A 23815-nucleotide genomic window follows, 5' to 3' on the forward strand; every position below is an offset into this window, starting at 1 on the left:
CGCAAGTTGCCTTCCCTTTCAAAGTGATGTGATGCTACCAAAACAAATCTTAAAGAGAAAAGGCTGCTTCATTTTTTGTGCATTTGTGACTGTAAAAATCAGGTGACGTTGTTGTGTTTTCATCTAATGTTGCAGTTATACAACTATCACAGATGCCGATCTATTTACAGCCTTCTTTTTATCATGTAGAACTGTTAATAGTGATGATCCAATCAAGATTTTTAGACATTTATTCCGGGCCTGAATTTCGTTACTGTAGGTGACACTTCTTTTTTTTTCATTTGAGGGGTGGAGGTCCTTTTTAAAAATATATATTTATCTTACCTAAATGTTTGATCATGCACTGTATTTTAGTTTTTAAAATCGTGTAATTGTTGCACATTATCTTACACCGTGCAAGCCTGATCTTGTGAGGTGAGGTTCACACATGTGTATGTAGTCCATGTGAGGTACAGAAGCAGCTCGGACTGTGCCTTCACACTGGAGTCTGCTCCTGATCCAGGGCTGTTTACCACAAACACAACATTTGTCCATTATTTTAATTTTAAATCCAAACATTGTTACTTAAAATGCATTTTAATTATTTTTTTACCCAGTACAGTAATACAGACTTTCATCAATTATTCATTGCTTTTTACCTTTGCATTTGCTTTATATATTAAGTTGCTAAAGCAAAACATTTTAACTACTTTTCTTACGTTATCACAAACATTCTAAATTAAAACTTACCATTGACCGAAACAGTCAGCTCTCCTGCCTTTTCTTTTGCATTTAAATCTTTATTACAAGCAATCTTGCGGTTCAAAAATAACTTTAAGAACTTTAAAATTATTGCTTTGTTTATCTAAAAGTGCTCTTTTCCTTTAAAACTGGCAGTAGACTTTAATTATATGCATTTATGGTGCAATTACTAAATTTTTGTATCAATGCATGTTCATATTTACCACAAACGATCCGCTGTTACTTTATTAATTCAGCGCGTGCAGCGCAGCAAAAAATAGACTCTGTTTGGAATTGATCTCTGCAGACCCTCGCTCCTAAACGCACTGCCAGTGTGTGCAGTGTGAACGCTTTAATCCATTATCATGAGTGCAGAAAAATACGCTCTGCAAATGGAGTAATATGAACCTGGCATTATTATGTGTGTGCGCTGCAAGTGTGCATGAGCGCACGGTCTTCAGGAAAGCATGTGAGAGTTGAATGGTCAAACACTGGCAAGAATTAAAAAGAAAAAATTCAATTTTTAAACTTTAGTGACGATGTGACACTTTCTCGATAGTGCAAGTGACAATTTCTGTGTCGACCGTGCAGCATGCAGCTCACTTATAGTGCAGACGTGATGTGATTTGATGCTGTGATTCATTCATTCATTCTGTGATTCATTCATGCTGTTTGTGAAATGATGTCTCAGAGAGAAATTTTTCAAATTACTTTATCATTTATTTAATGAAGAAATATGAATTGTACCTCACCTTCAGCATTATAATTATTTCACCTGTGCCAGACAGAGACCGTGCTGCTGCATGTCGAGCCAAACCTCTCAAGGCAGGCATGTCATCAGCATCATTACATCAGTCTTCGGTGTCACATGATCCTTCAGAAATCATTCTATTTTTATTTTTTAAAACTATTTAAATTTTTATTATTGTTAATTATGAATACCTGATGTCATCCGTCAGAAATGGAAAAATTACCAAGGCAAACACTGAGAAAAATGTGCACTGATGAATGATTCACAATAAGATCAGGAACATCTATTTAAAAAGTAAATGGAGTCAACATGAACTTGTAATTGACATATCATATGCAGAAAAATAAGCAATCTTAAATTCCTCTTTCTCGCATCAAGAGCTGCGTGCTTGACTTAATCTGAGAAAAAAAAAAAAAAAAAAAAGAGATGGTACAATAGCCTCATTGAGATAGCTCTGGTTTATATGCATGTATTCTGACCTTCGCGGTGTGTGTGGCCTCCCAGAGATCACGCTCGAGAACTCCTCATCCCATATCTATAGCTCTATTGTTATCGATTCACAGCTCTTTTGTTCTGGAAGGACACATTTCACGAGCTTCGGCATTCTTTCCAGTTCCACCGAGAGAGGAAAGTGCTCTTAGAGGAGCGGCAGACTGAATCGGATGAATGTATTTGTTCTCGCCATCTCACAGTGTAATGCTCTTGAGCCATTCAGAAGTGTCTTTATGCTTTTTAAATGTAAACACAAAGAAAAGTCAGTGCCTTAAAGGGACAGTTCACTCAAAAATGTACCGACTCTCAAGCCAGCTAAGATAATGGTGAATTTTTTTTTTTTTTTTTTTTTTTTTTTTTTTATATATAAAGCATACAAAGGCAAGACAAAATGTTTCTGCATGGCTCTTAATGATATATTAAGGTCTTATGAAGCGAAACAACTGGGCTGTGCAAGAAACTGAATATAATTTACAACATTTTTACATGAAATCCATTTAAAATCCCCAAGGATAATGTTATGGATATACAGCAAGTTATTTTTTTTGATGCGGAGCTGATGTTCATGAATTTGTGCTTCGGAAGGAGCAAAAAAGTCACAAAATGCGCTTGTGTTTGATAAATGATCTAAAAATTGTGCCTTTTTTTTTTGTTTATTTTTTATGCCTTAGCTTTTCTTTGTCCTCAGTTTTAAAAAGTTTATTTCCAGGTTTAAATGGAGTGTGTTTTAACACAAATGATTCATGCGCAAATGTTAATAACAATTACAAATGCATTAATTTTCTTTAAAATCTCCCTTCCTGGTCCCGCTAGATTGCCCTGTGCTATTTTATGATTATGGTCTTCTCCAGAGAACACTGACCCACTTAAATAGAGAATAATTTCCTGCCATCCTTGCTATCCCTGGCTCAAATTAATAGAGCACATTTTAGGCAGATAATCGTATGTCCTTTTCCTTATTAGTTTGTCAGACGTCTGTGGAACAGCTGTCAGAGGCGTGTGACGTGTTGCTCTAATGAAGCCAATTATTCAAACGACTGCACGGAAAGCCAGCACATGAAATGCAGAAATGACTTTGAATGTGTTTATTTTCAGAAGCGTAATATCCTTTGTTGCACAGAATTGGGTCTGGTCGTATATCAGCTGTTATTTGTGTCATTTCTTCTTATTAGTCATGAATACCTGTCGTGATCACGCCGTCCTGCTGTTTCGGGGGCTTTGGGAGGTGAAAAATTTTTTTCCAGCACATAAAATCATTACGCTTTGGGTTCGGAGATGATTAATTATACATACATCGTGTCAGGTATGACTCATGCATACACCCACCTTATAATTAGAATTTGATGAGTGTAATTTCCTGGACATGAGGAAGTTTTGGACTAATCGTGGACCTGAAAAGACCATCTCTGGAGAACATTGTAATGTTTACCAGTTAAATTGTATAAAAAAAAAAAAAAAAAGTGTGTGTGTATATATATATATATATATATATATATATATACACACACACACATGATAGGTAAAAATTGATAGCCTGAATGCACTGGATAAAAGTGTCTGCTAAATGCCTAAATATTTTTAAATTAAATGACTTAACATATTTATTTATAAACCTATATTTAGACAAAGCATAATTATAAATAATGATTATTTTCAGAAAAATAGGCTTCATATTTATTTATATATTTATAAAATATAATTATATGCACATACAAAGCTTATTTTTCTGAAAATAACAATCATTTATAATTATTATGTTTTATATATATATATATATATATATATATATATATATATATATATATATATATATATATATATATATATATATATTTATTTATTTATTTATTTATTTATTTATTTATTTATTTAAAGTCTTTTTTTTTTTTTTTTTTTTCTGTGACATTATTTTAAATGAAATAAAATTAATGCATTTAGCAGATGCTTTTATCTAAAGTGACTTACAGTGCATTCAGGCTAACTTTTTGAATATATTTTTTTTTAACTAACGAGTTCCCTGGGAATCGAACCCACAACCTTGCGCAGCTAACGCGATGCTCTACCACTTGAGCCACAGAAACACTTATTTTAATGCCAATTAAAAGAAATTTTATATATATATATATATATATATATATATATATATCACTATCGTTCTTTATTCTGATGTTTTACTTTTTAAATAAATGAGGTTTCTTCATTTTAAAAAATGTTGATTTTCACTATATTCTCATTACTGTATTGCAATCCCATTTTAATGCAGTAAACATATCTTTCAAAAATGAAACACCAGCTTATCTTTAAAATAACACATTAACACGTTTGATTGCAGTTATGATCTTTCGTTCTCTATATCTGTATTCTTCAGTTTCTCTCCCAAGCTGGGTGTTCTTCATGTCCTCATGATGTCTCATGTTTAGAGGCAGTGTTGGTTTAGCAGATGTTGTTCGAGGTCAGATGGTCTCGGTTTCAGAAGTATTTTTCCCGTTCAGTATCTCCACAGGGATGTCAGAACATTCTTCATTAAAGAGTTGAACCAAAGAGACCAGGTTCAAGCTTAATCACAATACCATTTAAAAAAGTGCAAAGGTACAGTCCAGGGCTTTATAGGTCAAAATAAATCCCCTAAAGCATTATTATGAAATCAAAACTGTTGTACAACAGCTATTTAATAAATGCATCGGATGTTTTATCTTAAAAATATACAGATGTCCAGCTTGAGTGTGCATGGTTACATAATTCCAAATACTTCCTGTGAGTGAGCAGCTATTGTTCTATTTTGCAGTAGTTTCTGTTTCCATGGTAACACTGACTTTATGAATTCAATTTATTCATTTATTTAATAAAAACAATGACTTTGCATTAGATCGACTTTGTCTATGTATCATTAGACTCAGCTCATCATAAGTCTATACAGGTGTATACATCATAGTTATTGAGTTATAACAAATTACTAAAGAATACAAATATATGAAGAAAGAAAGATAACAATGAAAGCATAAATCACTGTAAGGCAATTTGTTAATGGGTTGTATTAAAATAAAGATGTGTATATAGTATTAAAATATAATTATACTGCAGTAATCTGTGTGTGTGTGTGTGTGACTAAAGCTTATTTTGAGTTATTATAATAATAATAATAATAATAAATGACATGAAGAATGTGAATGGAATTTTTATTTCTAAAACCTGACATTTCTAAATCATTCCATTTGTTTGTTAAAAGGAATAGTTCGTCCTAAAATGAAATGTCTGAAAAGAACAGAAAGAAGGGTTTACAATGACATGTTGGTGAAAATAAATAAATAGTTATATAAGCATTTTATTTTCATTTTTGGCTGGAGTATTCCTTTAAATCAAAGCTGTGGACTTCATACTGAAGAAGTTGAGCGCTGACCTCTGCCCTTCACTTCTGCTGTTGCTTTTCCTTCATGCTTGGTGGTTTTATTCCTCCATTCCAGCCCTTTACTTGCACAAACACATCATTTCCTGTTTTTCTTCTGATAATGATTGGTTTTGTCATCATATGCTGTTGTGCTTGGATCTCAGAAGGTCCCAAAATCACTGTTTCTCTTCTTTCTCTTGTTCTACAGAAATGTTGAAGGAATTGAACCTGCAGCGGCGAGAGAAAGAGTTTACAGACCTGAAAATAATTGTTGAAGGCAAAGAGTTTGAAGTCCATCAAAATGTTCTAGCTTCCTGCAGCTTGTATTTCAAGGACATGGTGAAAAGGTTTGCTTTCCTCCCGCCCTTGATCTCTTCTGTTCTTTTCGTAGGGTGCATTTGTGTCGCCTCCTTTTCCCTCCCCGTCTCTTGCAGGTCTGAAGACATCGGTTCCCGTCACAGGGCCAGTAGCCATTCTATCTGTCCCACCGATGAATGTATTTCACTGCTGAAAAAGGTCAAGGCATTGACCGATCTGACCCTTGCATCACCATGCACTAAGTGTGCGGTTTGCATTTAACTGGGAGAAGTTCCATGACTGGGGGTTTGGTTTTAAATGCTTTGTAAATGTCAAAACAAATGAAAGGCAGAGTTTAGGGATGCGTTAAGCGTATTGGATCAGAGCTGCGCTCGGCTGTTTGTGTCAAGTGCTTAGACGGGATGTTCTAGTCATCCCACTTGACCTTTTACCTGCTGTGACTCGCTCTGGAAATTCACTTCGAGATTAAGGGAACTGCATGCACGGATCTCGTCTCTGCTTTGGGAAACGCTGTTTCTTCCTGACTTTGCCGTCTTGTATCGATGCTGATCTCAGCAGTCAGGAGTCCCAGAGCCGACTGAAAAAGACTGACTGGATGTTATTCATGAGGAAAGTCTGATACTGAATCATGTTTACAGGCAAAGATGTGTGTGTGTGTGTGTGTGTCATCTGCCCTTCTGCTGAACCTGTGAGGCGAAGTTTGCCACACATTTACTGCAAAATCATATTTCCTTATGCAAATGAGCTTTGCGGCAAAGTGTTGGCAGTAAATTTGTGGTGAACCTGTAAAACTGATACTTCAGATTGTAACCTGGCTTTTGTTTGCTAGCAGAAAGAAATAGTGGCAATATGAACAAAAGATCGAAAGAATGGGAAAAGGCTGTTCGTTAAAGACTTCCATTTTGGATCCTTTCTGTATTTTGGGTCACATCTATTTATTTATTTATTTATTTTTTACAGTTTTTCAAAGGTAGATCTTTTTTGAAAAACTACTAAAGGTATACTAAAGGTGACATGAAATAACAGCCAGAAAAAGGAAAAGAAAAATTAGTTCAAGTTCAAGTCTGCTTTATTGTCAATTCTTCCACATGTACAGTACATACATACAGAGAATCGAAATTGTGTTACTCTCAGACCCCCGGTGCACACACATAACATTAACATTAAAGCCTAAAAATCTAGATCAAAATATAAAATGTAGATACAACTATACAATAAGGGAATGTTAAAAAAAGACATAATACAATTAAAAATAAAGTTAAATAAAGCAGCGCATGGCAAAAAGCAGACATAGTGCAAATCAATGAAGTGAACAACAGTGCAGATAAAAGATTATTTAGTGCAAAAACAAAAGCTTATTAAGTCTGATTAAAGAGGCAAAGGGCTCAAGAGCAGTTATATTATTAAACTGACTGATGAGGTAGTGGAATGACGTCAGTTCAATGGAGAATGAGGTAGTGAGCAGATCAATGCTGCACAAAGTGACTGGTGCATGTCATCGTATATTAGGGGGGGGTCATAGTTCATTTATTCACAGTTTATTCTTGACCAAAAGGTTTGCATATGCTTTTTGTCGCGTATCATATTTGATCCATCAGGCTTTTATGGCTCATATAGTATGATATACTGTAGTAAGAATATCGAGGAAAAAAAAACATTTTTTTTTATTCAGAGGTCCAAAATGAGTAAAAAAATTGCAGTTTGGTTTAGATGTTGATATTTTTATAGACAAAAAGATGACATTCTGATGCTTGTAATGTAACTAAATTAGATCTTTATTACAGTAGAGCAGATACTTTCATATAATGCGAAAAATATGAGTCATCACTCTATATGTCTATATCTCCATTAATATCTCTTAGTTAGATAATATTGAAATGATCCAAACATATAATGCGGTGCAAAACAGTGCTGATTTAGAGATGAAGAAATAAACACTCCATACATTTGAACATGATTTTTCTAAAACAAGTGATTATGGATAATAAAGTAAACCTGGTTCATCTTGAAATATTTCTAATAATATAAAAGCTATTCTTATGTTTACTTTAGAAATCAGTAAAATTTACAGAAGCAAACCTGGAGCTGATGGGGGAGGTTTGTACAATTCTGAAATAGATTGTGTGCAGCAGGTTTTGCTCATGTTGATCATTTAAAAGCTTTAGAAAGGTGTGTATCAAATATGATGCAGCAGGCTGTACAGGGTTAATGTGTTGTTAAATAAAAGAGCACTACTGTACATCTATCCCTCTCAGCCTCGTTTCAGTCACATCAAATTATTCATAATCCCGGATGTCGAACACCGAGAACAAACAGACTTCAGTTGGCTTGGCATGTGAAATGGCTGTAATGCTTTCATATTTCCGTCTGATATATATCGTGATGCATGTACTCCAGCTTCAAGGACAGATTGTGTCTGGGAATCTCAGGCGGTTGATTGTGAATTTAGTCTGGGTCGAGCTGATCTATCTCGAGCAGCTGCGATGAAAACTGCATTAGGAGCAATAACTCAGAAGTTTGTTCTCGGTGAAGCACAAAATGTGCTGATACACCTCGCAAAGTGATTTGGGTTCTGCTGCCTCTGGAAGCACGGAAACCAGGGGCTCTCAGTGACGTCTAGATTCTCTGTTTTAAAACGTAGAGGAAAAAACATTTCTGTAGAACCTAGTGAGCTAATGACCTGGAACACATCATGCACATGGCACTATCAGAATGCTTGATGCTTATGCAGTAGACATTAACTATACATATGTATGTTCACATGTGTTTATTATGGTTTGTTTTTATTTATTTCAGCCTTTACCAAATATATATTATTTTAACATTATGCTTTTATGCAATTATTAATTAGTTTATAATGTATTTACATATGAATTCATTTTTGCATGTATTTATGATTGATGCATATCTGCATATGATTATTTTTTTGCTTTTATATTTTTGAGCTTATTTATGCACATGCACATTTATGCATCATTTATTGCCATTCATTGCAATTATTGAATTTACATATTAACCAGAGATGTATAAAGTACTAGAGACCCATACTTGAGTAAAAGTACAAGTGCTCTATCAAAAAAGTGACTTGAGTAGAAGTAGAAGTGCTCTTTAAGCACCACACTTAAGTAGAAGTACTAAAGTATTCAACATTTTTTGTACTTAAGTATTGCAAGTAGTCTATTTTAAAATTTACTACTCAAGTACTGAAAGTAAAAGTAGAAGTATTGTGTTATGTAGCTATTAAAGAATTAGTCAAAAGTTTGAACATATTGTTTTTACTATTTCAAATGATTAACCTAAAGGACAATCACAATTCCTTTGACTGTAACTTCTTGTAAACAAAAAACAGTTACTAGGGTTAGTTAGCCCAATTTGCAAAATTCTGTCATTAATAACTTACCCCTCATGTTGTTTCAAACCCATAAGACATCAGAGGGTCATTTAGAATTTTTTGAAGCATCGAAAATACATTTTGGTCCAAAAATAGCAAAAACTACGACTTTATTCAGCATTGTCTTCTCTTCCATGTCTGTTGTAAGACAGTTAAAAACAAAGCAGTTTGTGATATCTGGTTCGCGAACGAATCATTCGATGTAACCGGATCTTTTTGAAACAGTCCACCAAATCGAACTGAATCGTTTTAAACGGTTCGCGTCTCCAATACGCATTAATCCACAGATGAATTAAGCTGTTAACTTGTTTAATGTGTCTGACACTCCCTCAGAGTTAAAACAAACCAATATCCAGGAGTAATTCATTTACTCAAACAGTACATTGACTGAACTGCTGTGATGAACACCGAGCCGAGCCAGATAACGAACGACTGACTCGTTCACGAGTGAAGAGCCGTTTCTGTCAGACGAGTCTGATTCGTGAACCGAGAAGCTGATAATACTGCGCATGTGTGATTTAGCGTGAAGCAAACCGACACACAGAGCGTCTGAACTGAACTGATTCTTTTGGTGATTGATTCTGAACTGATTCTGTGTTAATGTCATGAGCCCAGGTGCAGTCAACGCCAATGACGCCATTGCGTCGAGCGCAAAAGAATCGGTGAACTGTTTTCTTCAACTGGTTTATTGAATCGAACTGTCAGAAAGAACTAATGTTACTGGTCATCCGAGAACCGATGCAACCGGTTCTTGACTCGTGAACGAGTCATTATCTGGCTCGGCTCTGTGTTCATTTCTCTCTTCACAGCAGTTCAGTCAGCACGCGCAGTCTTCTTAATCGCTTGATTCGCTCAATGATGTGCCAGCTTCATCAAACCTGCCATCTACAGTTCTGGCAGTGGTTTGTAATGGAATGATTCGTAACATTATTATAATTGTAACGAGTAACGATGCAGCACATAAAAAAAATATCGGAGTAAAAGTATTAAACTCAGCGAAAATATGTACCGAAGTAAAAGTGGAAGTAGGAGAAAAAAATAATACTCCAGTAAAGTACAGATACCGCCTTTTAGTACTTAAGTACAGTAGTGAAGTAGTTCTACTTCGTTACTATACATCTCTGATATTAACACGTTTATTTTTTACACATTTACTTATTTATAGATTAATGATTGATGCATTTCTGCATATTATTATTATTAATTTTTTTTTGGCATTTACGCTTTTATATTTTTTAGCTTATTTATGCACATGCACATTTATGCATTCATTTATTGCCATTCATTGCAATTATTGAATTTATATATTAACACGTTTATTTTTTACACATTTACTTATTTATAGATTTATGCATTTATGAATTTATTTATGCATTAATTGAATTGATTTTTTTTTCACTGTGCTTGTCGTAATGCATTCTGGGGTTGCAATCTAGAATGCATTCTTCCAGCATAATCGTGCACACATGATGTCTGTAGGTGACTTTTCAGGTTACAGAACAAAGCCATACAGTCACATCATCACAATTCATTTGAAAATCTTTTCACAAAGTCGAAAATATTTAACCTTATCAAGTGGAATTAAACCAGTGTGATGCATTTGAACAGACAGTTCGATCCAGTTCAACTTCATAGAGTTCAGCTGGAAAGCTCAATCTGACATTTGTGCTTTTATGTACATAGAACTGTCTGTCGTCTGAAAATTCATGCTACATTAAATCGAGAGTCAACAGCTTTGTTCGGCGGAATAAAATCAATGGCATGTCATGATCCATAAAGCAGCAGCATATTAAACTGTTAAAAAAAACACCCTTGCATTATTAATTTATAATGCATTTCTACTGGTACAAATGTGAGTGGTCTTGCACTATTTCAGCCTGATTATTTGCTTGTTTACTCTTCAGGCATGCTTTATTAAAAATTGACTTCAGTCTTTGAACTTTAAGGGAAAAAGGCCTCCATGATGAATCTCAAATCTGAACGAAACATTGATCTTGAAAACGATCCACGCATCGGTCTGTAATCTGAGTTTAATATCAGAGATGTCTGGTGGCCCTTTAATGAGTGAATCATGCTGTCGTTATCAGGGTGCCTGTCATTTATATCAGTCAAACGGACCATGTTTATCTAATCGTCTATAAAGAACACCTGCTGTATTTGTCGTTCTCAGAGAAAACGTGCATTAAAAAGGGATTCGTCCATTTAGCAAATCATGCACTAAGTGGATCTGGGTTTGGATGTGATATATAGCCATTAGCACCGCCTCGTTCACATCGATACAAGGCAGTGTCACTTATGAATTTCAGGATATCTCCAGAGGTTCAGCCTGTCTGTTGGATTTTACTGAATATTTGTGCTTTGCATCTGGCAGTGCATCCATCAGGTTGCCAATTGTGGAGTGTTTTCACGTATATATTAGCATAGATACTTCGTTATAAGTCTGAAACGGATAGCTGGTATTGAAGAGCCCATTTTAGTTTGACAACTCTTGATTTGTTTTGTTCCATTAAAATGGACACTTAACTCCCAAGTTCTAGTGGCTTTTTTATGTATGGAACAAGCAATATAGGCATAAGCTAAAGTGTTTTATTTTTTATTTTTTATATTGTTGATATAGTCCATTGTTTGGAAAGTATAATCCTAATTACCATAGTGAACATTTATTCATGATTCACATTTGTTTATGCATTTATTTATGCAAGAATCTATTTATGCATTTGAGTTTATTCACATGCATTTACTTTGATTTAGTTTTTAAATATATTGTTTATGCATTAATTTATTTTGATTACTTTTTATGCATTTATGTATTTATAGAATATTTAATATTTAGACCTGCAAACCCCTGTGGGCTGATGCCATGATCAGCTAAAGAAGAAAATTATACAGAAAGCATGGTTAGAAAAGTAGTTTCACCTTAAAAACACACTTTACCATTCAAATAGCCCAATTGCACTGAAGATTTCATGAAAGCAAGTGTTGATTAAACTGTGCTGAGGTGTGTAATCAGATATAATATTCTCTGACAGTCTGCATGTAATGTCAGTGAACACAGAAACAAAGCAAGCACTCACATTTATAGATTTTTTCAGACCGCTTTCTCTCTCAAGGACGTACTGTAGGTAAATGAGTGTGCTCAACATTTCCTGGAAAATGGGAAAAATGCAAATTGTGTCTATTGTAGAGACCCCCGTCATTCTTAAAAGGTTTTTCCCCCTTTGAGTGCCATACTTTCATCACTACATTTTCCCAGTCTAATCAATATAATAGTTGTAGTCTATGAATAAAAAGAAAGATTTTGATAACCATATACATTTTTTTCTTTTTCTTTTTTTTTCAGGGCAGACATACTTGATAATAAAATAATGGCCAAAAAGCACTCTTTTTTTATTTATTTATTTATTCTTAATTAAAATTTTCCATTTCATTTGTTTTTATGTATTTGCTTATTCTTTTGTCTTTTTATTTATTTATAAAATATGCATTAATAAAATTATGAATTAATTTGTATATATATATATATATATATATATATATATATATATATATATATATATATATATATAATGAACCTGGAAATCTGGAATCTGAGGGAGCAAAAAAATCTAAATATTGAGAAAATCATCTTTACAATTTGTCCAAATGAAGTTCTTTGCAATGCATATTACGAATCAAAATAATTATTTTAATGTATTTACAGTAAGACATTTGCTAAATATCTTTACTTCACAGATTTTTGACATAAATAATAATTCTGACCCATACAATGTATTTTTGGCTATTGCTACAAATATACCCCAGAGACTTCAGACTTTGTGGTCCAGGGTCATATCATATATATATATATATATATATATGTATATATATATATATATATATATATATATATATATATATATATATAATATCCAAAGGGTGGCGTTTTAGAAGCCAGCATAACACAGATATTGTGTTCTCCTTCATTTTTAAAAGGCTTTTTGCCCTTTTTAAATGCTGTAAATAATAGTCATAGTCTGTAGGGAAAAATGCAAGATTTTGATAACCATATAGATTTTTTTTTTTTTTCAGGGCAGACATGTGCTCATACTTCTGAATAAAAACATGGCCAGTAAAGTGTGGAAATAGTGCGAGTGTGAGCATGATCTCAGGGACAGAGAGAGCACTGAATCTCTATTATCTTTTTCTTTCCCCCCTCTTAATGGTCGACTCCTTTTCTTTCTTAATATTTTTCCTCCTGCACTTATGCCTGACAGCAATAAACTTTGCATTTTTGTTTTTCTTTTCAGGAGTAACATATCTTGATTTTTCAGCCTCCTCCAGAGACACTCACCTCACCTCATTCTCTGCCTTTATAACGACTAACGCCACCGTTCGTACGCAGGCCGTGTTGAACTCTGTTTTGGCAGGTGTTTGAAAGTAAATCCACGTCCCAGTCATGGAATGGTCCCTTTCCCTGTAGGATGGCTGCTGGTTCCCTGTGGCAGAACTGATTTTCTATCCCCTCCTTTCCTTCCCTGCTTACATCACGCTCGCCGTCTGTCCGTCTGTCACTTGTAGCATGCATCTGTCTTTACATTTGTTCCAAATATATCTAGACTTTATGGGACTAGTTGACCCAAAAAATGAAAACTAAAATGAAAATGTACTCACCTTCAGGCCATCCAGGATGTAAATGAGTTTGTTTCTTCATCAGAACAGATTTGGAGAAATGTAGCATTGCATCACAGCAAACCAATGGATGTGCTCAGCAGTGAATGGGTGCCGTCAGAATGAGAATCCAAACAGCTGATTAAAAACATCTGTATCCACACCACTCCAGTCCATCAGTTAAGGTCTTGTGAAGTGAAAATCTGCATGTTTGTAAGAAACAAGACTTTTTAAACCATCGCTTCTGGTTAAAATATGCTTAATATGACATTGAAAGCAATGGTTTAATGGTAAAACGATTTATTTCCTATAAACACGCAGATTTTTGCTTCTCAAAACATTAACTGATTGACTGTAGTGGTGTGGATTGTTGTGATGTTTTTATCAGCTGTTTGGACTCTCATTCTGGCGGCACCCATTCACTGCAGAGCATCCATTGGTGATTCAATGCTACATTTCTCCAAATCTGATGAAGAAACAAACTCATTTTGGATGAGTACATTTTCAGCACACATTCATTAAAGTGTCTTCATGAAGGCTCAGGAAAACACATGTTGTGATTTGTTTACAGAGTAAATGTCATTTTTGATGATAAAATACTTGTTTTTACATTAATCAGACACTTTTATCCTATCCTTTACATTTTGGTTTTTTTAACCTAACATGTTGTTTCCTGGGAATCGAACCCACTACCTTTTGCACTGCTGACGTAATGCTCTACCAATGAGCCACAGGTATTTCATTGCAATATGAATATGCATATTTGAATTCGATAATAATATGATGCATTTCTGAATGCACGTTGATTTTATTCACCAAGGAAAGTGCTTCTCCTGAAACGTGTTTAAACACCCTTCACATTTTCTTGCTGCAATGCAAAGTGCTGATGATATTGACTCAGAACTGACACACTTCACCTTTAATGCACGTGTCTATCCACTTGTTGGACATGCCCTTCCATTAATGGGACATCATTATGAGCTATGAGACACCTTTGTCTTATTGCAGCATCCCTGATAATTGAGGTTTCTAGGTTTAGTGTCTAAAGACATGCACCCAAACAATGGCAAAACCCAAAGCTGCGCTGCGTCCGTCTGCCAGTCCGCCCTGAGCAGATACTCCCAGCCAGCGGCCCTCTTCTGTATGGAGAGCAGCTCATCTCAGCAGCCAGGCAATCTGCACTCTCTATATGCATTTAAACATGTATTATGCATGAAAATGCATAGCAGCTCATTCAAGTTTTCCCTGAAGCGCTGCTGTAGAGAAACTCACAGGCTTGACTTTGAGTCTCAGTCGCCAAACAGCTTTAGTTGATGCTCTTCCAAACGAGTCCATCTCACTTTGCACTGCTCGATAGGTTTTTAATAGCTTCTTAAAGGAAAAGTTCACTCAAAAGCATCCCTTATTTAATCACCCGCATGTCGTTCAGTATCCTGTGTTTTTCCGGTGTAAAATTATTGTAAAATCTTTATGCAGTGATACATAGTGACCATATCAAACTCCAAGAAGGACCATGAGACGAATGAAGTCCTCATACGATTTTATTAAAGTCCTCTGAAGCGGTGTTATTTCAGTATTATTAACTATTCTAGTAAGTATTATTATTTTGAATTAGCTTTAATGTTTATATTTTTATTTTTCATTTTAGATTAGTTTTTTGTAACTTGAACTAAAATGTAATAAACTTTTTTTTTACTTTTAAATATATTTTATATGGTTTAAATTATTTTCTATTTTTAGTATATCAACAAAAATCTCATTTTCGATTTTGAAATTCTCTAGTTTATTGTACAATTTTTCACTCATACTTCCTTTATAGACATATTGCATGCATGCTTATGGTAGCCTAGGATCTTCTGAATCCATTGATACCAAATACATGGTGGTCCATTATCATTACATATGGTTTATAAGCCGAAATGTAAAAATAGAGAAAACGGACCAAAAACGGCTTAGTCCCCTAAGGGTTAAACATATTTGTAGGTGCCAAGATGGCATTTCAAAAAATGTTTCTAATGATGATAATAATATGTAATAATTTTTTCTATCTAATATTTATATTTCAGAATTATTTCAGTTAACAAAAATAATTTTAATAGCTTTAGTTAATAATAACAATAATAACTGTTCTGAAGTCGTATGATAGCATTGTGTGATGAACAGACCAAACGTTACGTTGTTTTACAATGGAACAAAAATACACTTTTTTTTTTTAATCATTATTTTTATAATTTCAGTTTTTCATTTTAATTTTAGTTTAAAATTTCTAGCAACTTAAACTAAAAATAAAATGAAAACTAATTTTTTTTTGTAAAATATGTTTGTTTAATTCATTTTTACTGCTTTTTATTTCATTTTATTTTCAGCGTTTCTAATTTTCATTATTTCTTCTTTTAATGTTTAATTTGTAAGTTTTTTTTAATCAGTATTTTTATAATTTCAGTTTTTACATTTTAATTTTAGTTTAACATTTCTAGCAACTTAAACTAAAAATAAAATGAAAACTAATATTTCTTTTGTAAAATATTTTTAATTCATTTTTACTGCTTTTTATTTCATTTTATTTTCAGCATTTCTAATTTTCATTATTTCTTCTTCTAATGTTTAATTTGTAAGTTTATTTCATCCAGTATTTATATTTTATTTCAGCTTTTTTCCAGTTAATGAAAACATCCGTACAATAGCTTTGAGTGACGAGAGTCAAGTTTTATACACTGAAAATACACTTTCCTGCCTTCATTGCTTGAGATCCAACCTGCAGGTCCCTGGTTTAACATCCTTCATGCTGTGTCCAGGTTATCAGGGGAGAACCGAAACGGTGAGAAGATGCAGCTGACAATGAGCAACATCAGTTCAGATGTTCTGGAGCTTCTCCTGGAGTTCGTTTACACCGGCTCCCTCATTATCGACTCGGCCAACGCCAAGACCTTACTGGAGGTGGCCAACAAGTTCCAGTTCAGCACTTTCTGCAAAGTCTGTGTCTCCTTCCTCGGTAAGAATCTGCCGGATTGAAATGTTTCCTAATTTCACCAAAGTCATGCAAAGTCAGTTACTAAATTGCATGCATTTGATACAACACGATATTCTTCAGTTTCATTTTCAGAGGATTGAAAAACAGTCATGGAAAGTGTTAACTTTGAGTGTCATTGTAAGACGACCTCAGGAAATAAATGCTGCAGTAAATGCAGAACATGACTGTAGTTCTGTAGGTGCTCTTAAATTTACTGGAACTACTCTCATTATTCATTCTGTCCGTGTCTTGCTCGCTCTTTTTGGATTCTGTTTCCCCTTTCAGAGCTGGAGGCTTGAGTTATGTTGATTGACATGAGCTTAACACACACACACACACACACACACACACATGCACGCTCTGCTGTGGACTGAAGTGAATCAGAAATACAGTTGCTCATTACAGCAGTCGTAATGACCTGCTCCCTGGTTGCGAATCAGACATCTTGACAGCTGATATGAAGTAATTTCCAGTAATCTGAACACTTGTCGTAATATTTTCGTCAGATATTGCATCAGGAGCAAGACTCTTGAGGAGTCAATCCATACATATTTTAGCATGTAGATTGAAATGCATGCAGGGTGCTGGATCATAATTTGAGTTTGATCTGAAGTAAGTAGAATTGAAATAGAATGGCATTCAAATAAATTGTGCTTTTCAGCGTGAATTACCCATAAACAATAGACAAACCAAGCCATTTGATGTAGTCAGTTGTAGTTTTTCTATAGTAAACCTACAACTTCTCAGTGTTTTTACTACAAATTTAATTTAACAATTATTTTTGCTGAGCTAGCAATAAATGCATTGAAAATATAGCCCAAATAAACAAGTTTGTCAACAGAATTGCTAACTAGGCTTTTATTAAGCAAATAAAAGTAAATGAGCAAATCTTATTGAAAAGGTGGGTTTCGAGCAGTTTATACAGTGTGGTAAAAGCCATGTCTAGGTTTTGTTTTGTGTAAGTTAAACACAATTTTGGGAGTGGTGGTGGTAGGTAATATGCTTGTAGAATGTGCAACTTAAATTTCGACACTGTCATGAATTATGCCCTTTTCGCTTTTGCTGTTGATCAGGTAAGTGTGAGGAATATTAATAATGAGTTTAGCTTCAGAATCAAAAAGTCGATGTCAGTGGCTTTGACAGATATCTGATCTGTGCTCCTCTTCCCATGAACCCCTGGGATCCGGAGCTTATTAAACTATCAGCGCCTCTGAAATGACGTTCTCTCCTGTAGGGATTCGCTGGAGTGCTCCGTCTACTTCACTATACAGAAGTTAGAAATGAAAAGTCGAAATGTGCAAGACTGACTTTAGACGTTCTTGTTAGCGCGACCGCTTCAGATAAGTGCTATATGACACTTGAATGCATGTGGAAAGTGAATGCTCTCTAAAAGAGATTTGTCTTCAAGGTTTCATCAGCGGGCAGGAGTTTTGAGTTCTTACAGTCAAGATGGTGCATTGAAATATTTGGTAATAGAAATCCAAGCCGCTTACACTTTGATAAGCAAGTAACTGAATTCTGAATGCTGCGAGACGTGTTGTATGAGCGCAGTTTTCTATGTTTTTATCCAGAGCTCTTCATGTACTGTTTGCTTGGTTTTATAAAGTCAGAATAATGCTCACACCTGCAATTTCACCCAATTAAACTTCACAATTATTTACTTTTGAAATGCAAACTTACAAAAAAATGTAAATAATATATTAAAAAAATTTTTAGCAATAAAGATTATCGAAATAACATCAAATGATGGTATGCTGAGAAATTAAATGCACAGTTTATACAATCACATCAGTATCCAGTAAAACTTGAAAATGCATTGCATAAAATTAAATTGATAATATATGCATTTAATATTTTAATAACAAAAAAAAGACCACATATGATATATTTACACAAACATATATATATATTTTGCATTTATATACATAAAACAACCTCAGTGAGAAATTGAATAAATAAGCATTTATATAATATTTTATAAAAACATACATTTAAAATAAATGTTTATTGTAAACTATTTATTTATTTGTATATTTTATCCATTTTGTTTCAGATTTCAGTTCTTGGTTTTCATGGGAATCGACGCCATGAACTACTGCTTACTTAATAATATTATAATAGGGTTATACTATTCATTTATAATATGTCTTTTATTATTATTCCTGTGTAATGTTTATTTACATAATTATTTTTAACATTTTTATTTACATTATTTATTTTTCTCCTGAGTTTGTTATAGTAGAAGCAAAACGGATAGCATATAGGTCTAATGTTGACTTGAACTCAAACCTGTTGTTTTGGTTGTGCACAATGAAGTAAGTGCAGGTTTAGTGAAGGTTTTGTTGACCTTTCATGCAATAGAAAAGGTCCGTGTCTGTCTGGGTGAATCAAAGTCTCCAGTGAGCCTCGTGCCCAATCGATTCCCATGCTTGGGTCTTTTCCCCACGAGCTACTTGAGATATTACACCCGCCTTTTCCACCGCACCACACTTGGATGAATGTAATCTTCCAAGCACCTCTCATTGTAAAGGTTTGTTTCCCAGCTCATGTGTGTACATGTGTGTTTCTCACAGAGAAACAGCTGACGGCTGCTAACTGTCTGGGAGTGTTGGCCATGGCCGAGGCGATGCAGTGCACCGAACTCCACAACATGGCAAAGGCCTTCGCCCTGCAGAACTTCCCCGACGTGGCCGGTCAGGACGAGATCCTCAACATTTCCAAAGACGACCTGGTCAGTTACATGTCCAACGACAGCCTGAACACGAAAGCAGAGGAGCTGGTCTATGAGACGGTCATCAAATGGATTAAAAAGGACCCCAGCAGCCGAGTGCAGGTAGGAGAGCAGGGTTAATCGTGCTGTTTTGGTTGGTGCTCATGTAGAAATACACTGGAGCTGCTCTGTATTGATTCTGGAGATCTGTTTTCGTGCATAATGTCCCTCGATAGAGAAGGAAGTTGGAATTTGAATGCAGCTACTTTCTCCTAAAGTTTTGGACCTTGCTCTGTGGCCTTTTGTTTTTAAACAAACCCAGTTGATCAATGATAGGTTTATCACAGTCAGCCTTCTATGTAGTGTTTGTTTACTGCGGACATTCAGAGTATTTTGGACATCCTATCTAGTAGAGAATTACAGTATTGTCCAAAAGTTTGGGGTAATTGTTGCGTTAAGTTACGTTACGTTACGTTATGTTACGTTATGTAACGTTATGTTACGTTATGTTATGTTACGTTATGTTATGTTACGTTATGTTATGTTACGTTATGTTATGTTACGTTACGTTACATTGCGTTACATTACGTTACGTTATATTACCTTACGTGTTACATTATGTTTTGTGTTGAGTTACATGTTACATTACATGTAACTGTTTGTTATGTTGTTCTGTATTCATGAAATTGATACTTTTATTTAGGAATGATGCATTATATTTAACAAATGTGACAGTAAGGACATGTTATGATGTGAAAAACTATGAAGCAGCACAACTGTTTTCAACACTGATTATAATCAGAAATGTTTAATGAGCAGCAAATCATCATATTAGAATGATTTCTGAAGATCATGTGACACTGAAGACTGGAGAAATGATGCTGAAAATTCAGCTGCACAGCACTAAAATATAAATTACATTTATATTCATATATTCCCATAGAAAACAGTTATTTTATACAGTAATAATATTTCGTAAAATTGCTGTTTTTATTGTGTTTTTTTATCATATAAATGCAGGTTTTAAAATGTTTATAAATGCTTTTTAATAAAAAATATTATCAACCCCAAGTTTTTGAACAGTAGTTAAACACAATCAGATGCAGTTAACCTGAAGAGCCTAATTGGGTGAATTATTTTTGGAGTTCAAACTCTAATTTTACAGCAAGGTCCATTGTAAGATGAATAGTCAGCTATCTGTCCCAGAATAAGAGAGTGAAATGTAAACCATCGCCTCATCTGAATGTTTAGCTGCACGTTTGCTTAACCAGAACGTCATCCTTTGTGTTTTTATGCTGGATCTTTCATTGTTGAACTGAACACAGAGATGTGTGTTTGCATCCTATGTGGCCAGAAGAGATTCAGAGCAGGTCTTATGTGAAAAAAGGAGTAAAAATATCACATCTCCACTGCCTGTTTGGCAGAATAGTGAGATTAAATCACTGGTTGGTGTAGCAAGTAATCAATTTTGGGAAATGTGCTTCTATTTTTTTTTCTCTCTTAGAGGTACTGTAGACTTTACTGATGTTCATATCTGTGAGAGTGTTCAGAGCGGCTCTGAAAAGAGTCCTGGTAATACGGCAGATGAAACATTCATGATACGGTGAGGAGATTACATCTTGAGAACGTGCTGTCATTTCCTTATGTTAAATCTACCCCAAGCCACTCGATTACATGCTGTTCTGTAGCAGAAAGAGGAGAAATCGCCTTGCTCCAACTGGACATCAGAGCTTCATGGCCGTGAAAAAACAAATGCAGGATCAGAAAACACAAAATCTGTTTCAGACCACCATGGCTGTTTCTCTGGAAACCTAGTTATCATTTAAGGGGGATCGTGTGTGTTCCTGACATAAAGGTTTTGCCAAAAGGTACTAAATTACCAATAAATGATGAAATACTGAAATATGTAAGCTTGTTTTTGCCATGGAATTAAAGGGGTCTTATGATGTGATTTCTAATTTTGTCACAAGTGTTACAAGCTGTTTGTGAATAGATATGATCACTAAAGTTGCAAAGACTAAAGTCTCAAAGCCAAAGAGATATTCTTAATAAAAGTTAAGACTTGTCCACAACCTCCTAAAACGCCTCATCTAATGTCTACGTCACGATCTGGGAATATTTGAATGTTACCGCCCAAATGTTCAAAGAAATGTTTTTGGAGGACTGTTTCCTGAACTAAGGAAAATCCCAAATACAGTATCTCAGAAATATAACTAAAGACCAACACAAAGAAAGGATTTTTAGAAATCTTGGTCGACTGAAAAGTATGAACATGAAAAGTATGATCTTGTTCAGCTCTCAATACTTAGTTGTGGCTCCTTTTGTCTGAATGACTGCAGCAATGCGGCGTGGCATGGAGTCGATCAGTCTGTGGCACTGCTCAGGTGTTATGAGAGCCCAGGTTGCTCTGATAGTGGCCTTCAGCTCTTCTGCATTCTTGGGTCTGGCATATCGCATCTTTCTCTTCACAATACCACATAGATTTTCAGTGGGGTTAAGGTCAGGCGAGTTTGCTGGCCAATTAAGAACAGGGATACCATGGTCCTTAAACCAGGTACTGGTAGCTTTTGCACTGTCTGCAGGTGCCAAGTCCTGTTGGAAAATGAAATCTGCATCTCCATAAAGTTGGTCAGCAGCAGGAAGTGCTCTAAAACATCCTGGTATACGGCTGCGTTGACCTTTGACCTCAGAAAACACAGTGGACCAACACCAGCAGATGACATGGCACCCCAAACCATCACCGACTGTGGCTCTCCTCTCTTCCTCCAGACTCTGGGACCCTGATATAAAAAAGGAAATGCAAAATGTACTTGGGACCATTCAGCAGCTGTCCAGTCCCTTTTGAAGTGAGATGCTTCTGACGCTGTTTGTTGTTCAAGAGTGTCTTGACACAAGGAATGTGAAGCTGAAACCCATGTGTTACATACGTCTGTGTGTAGTGGTTCTTGAAGCACTGACTCCAGCTGCAGTCCACTCTTTGTGAATCTCCCCCACATTTTTGAATGGGTTTTGTTTCATAATTCTCCCCAGGGTGCGGTTATCCCTATTGCTTGTACACTTTTTTTTTTTTCTACCACATCTTTTCCTTCCCTTTGCCTCTCTATTAATGTGCTTGGACACAGAGCTCTGTGAACAGCCAGGCTCTTATGCAATGACCTTTTGTGTCTTGCCCTCCTTGTGTAAGGTGTCAATGGTCGTCGTTTGGACAATTATCAAGTCAGCAGTCTTTTCCATGATTGCGCAGCCTACAGAACTAGACTGAGAGACCATTTAAAGGCCTTTGCACATTGTGTGTGTGTGTAAGAATGTATATAATTTGACCAACAATATTTAATTTGCAATAAAATAAAATTGCAATTTTGGTAACAAATGTATCATATATTATTATAAGTTATTTTAAATGTTACAATATTGACGTTGTTTATCAAATAAAAGCATTTATTTATATGCACATACTTTATTTAAAAAAATATTTAATTGAAAAAAATTTAAATAGAAAATCAATTTTAATTTAAATATTTCACAGTTTTACTGCTTTTAATGTATTTTTAATATGTATATTTTTATAGTGTGTGTGTGTGTGTGTTTGAATGCATTTAATATTTTTTATATATACTAAAACGGAAGAGTTATTTTTAAATATCTTTGATTCAGAAAATGCATACATTTTTTTTTATTATATATTGCTGCACTTGCATTATAGTATATTGTGCTAATTCAGACACAGAAGTTACTCCCCAAATCATTGCGACTCATCTCCACCAGCATATGTCTTTTAAATAAATTTGCTTTCGAAGTGCGCGAGCCAATTGAGTTGAGTGTTTGGAGTGTGTGAAGCGTGAGCTGTGAAACTCGCTCAGATGGCATGAGAAGGAAGCAGCAGAGATTGATGCAGTGACCTTATGTTTGTTTGGCCCTGTACTGCCTCCATTGAGAAGGAACTGGATAGGAAATCAATCTGAATTCAGGCTGAAATGAGTTCCTCTACTTCACGCTGTTCCCCTGGGGTTTAGCCTATGAAATCTCAAATCCAGCATGGCACTGAAGCAGAACTTTGGAGGGGTGGGGGGGGGCACTCCTTCTTTTTTACAGTCTTTTTTGTGCTCTCGCTATCTCTGTCTTTGTCTCTTTTTTTTCTGCTCTTTTATTCTGCGTATCGAACAGCTTCTCCTCAGTTTGACAGACCACTATATAAATCACATGCTGTAACTCTACAAGCTTTTCTTCACGGACTCATTCTAAATATGGAAATGTTGCGCCGCTGAATACAGTCGGCTTATTATAATGTAAGTGAATGGAAAAAGAAAAGTGGTTTATGCCCTAAGCACTTAATCATTTTAAAAGAGCCTCGGGGTGTTGGATAAGATACCGTATCTGAACGCCATCAAAAC

The 23815-nt window shown here is 35.0% G+C and overlaps 1 protein-coding gene across 3 annotated transcripts in view; it reads left to right on the forward strand.

Annotated features, from left to right (window-relative positions):
- LOC113060823 (kelch-like protein 29) overlaps nt 1–23815 on the forward strand; it is a 124148-nt gene that overhangs the window by 54353 nt on the left and 45980 nt on the right. For all 3 annotated transcript variants that reach the window (XM_026230027.1, XM_026230028.1, XM_026230029.1), the window contains 3 exons: nt 5557–5695; nt 16500–16696; nt 19288–19547. In XM_026230027.1, the coding sequence (XP_026085812.1) occupies nt 5557–5695; nt 16500–16696; nt 19288–19547 (596 nt within the window). The remainder of the gene's footprint in view (nt 1–5556; nt 5696–16499; nt 16697–19287; nt 19548–23815) is intronic.

Source organism: Carassius auratus, chromosome 42, assembly GCF_003368295.1.
Source record: "Carassius auratus strain Wakin chromosome 42, ASM336829v1, whole genome shotgun sequence".
NCBI classification, from domain to species: Eukaryota; Metazoa; Chordata; class Actinopteri; order Cypriniformes; family Cyprinidae; genus Carassius; species Carassius auratus.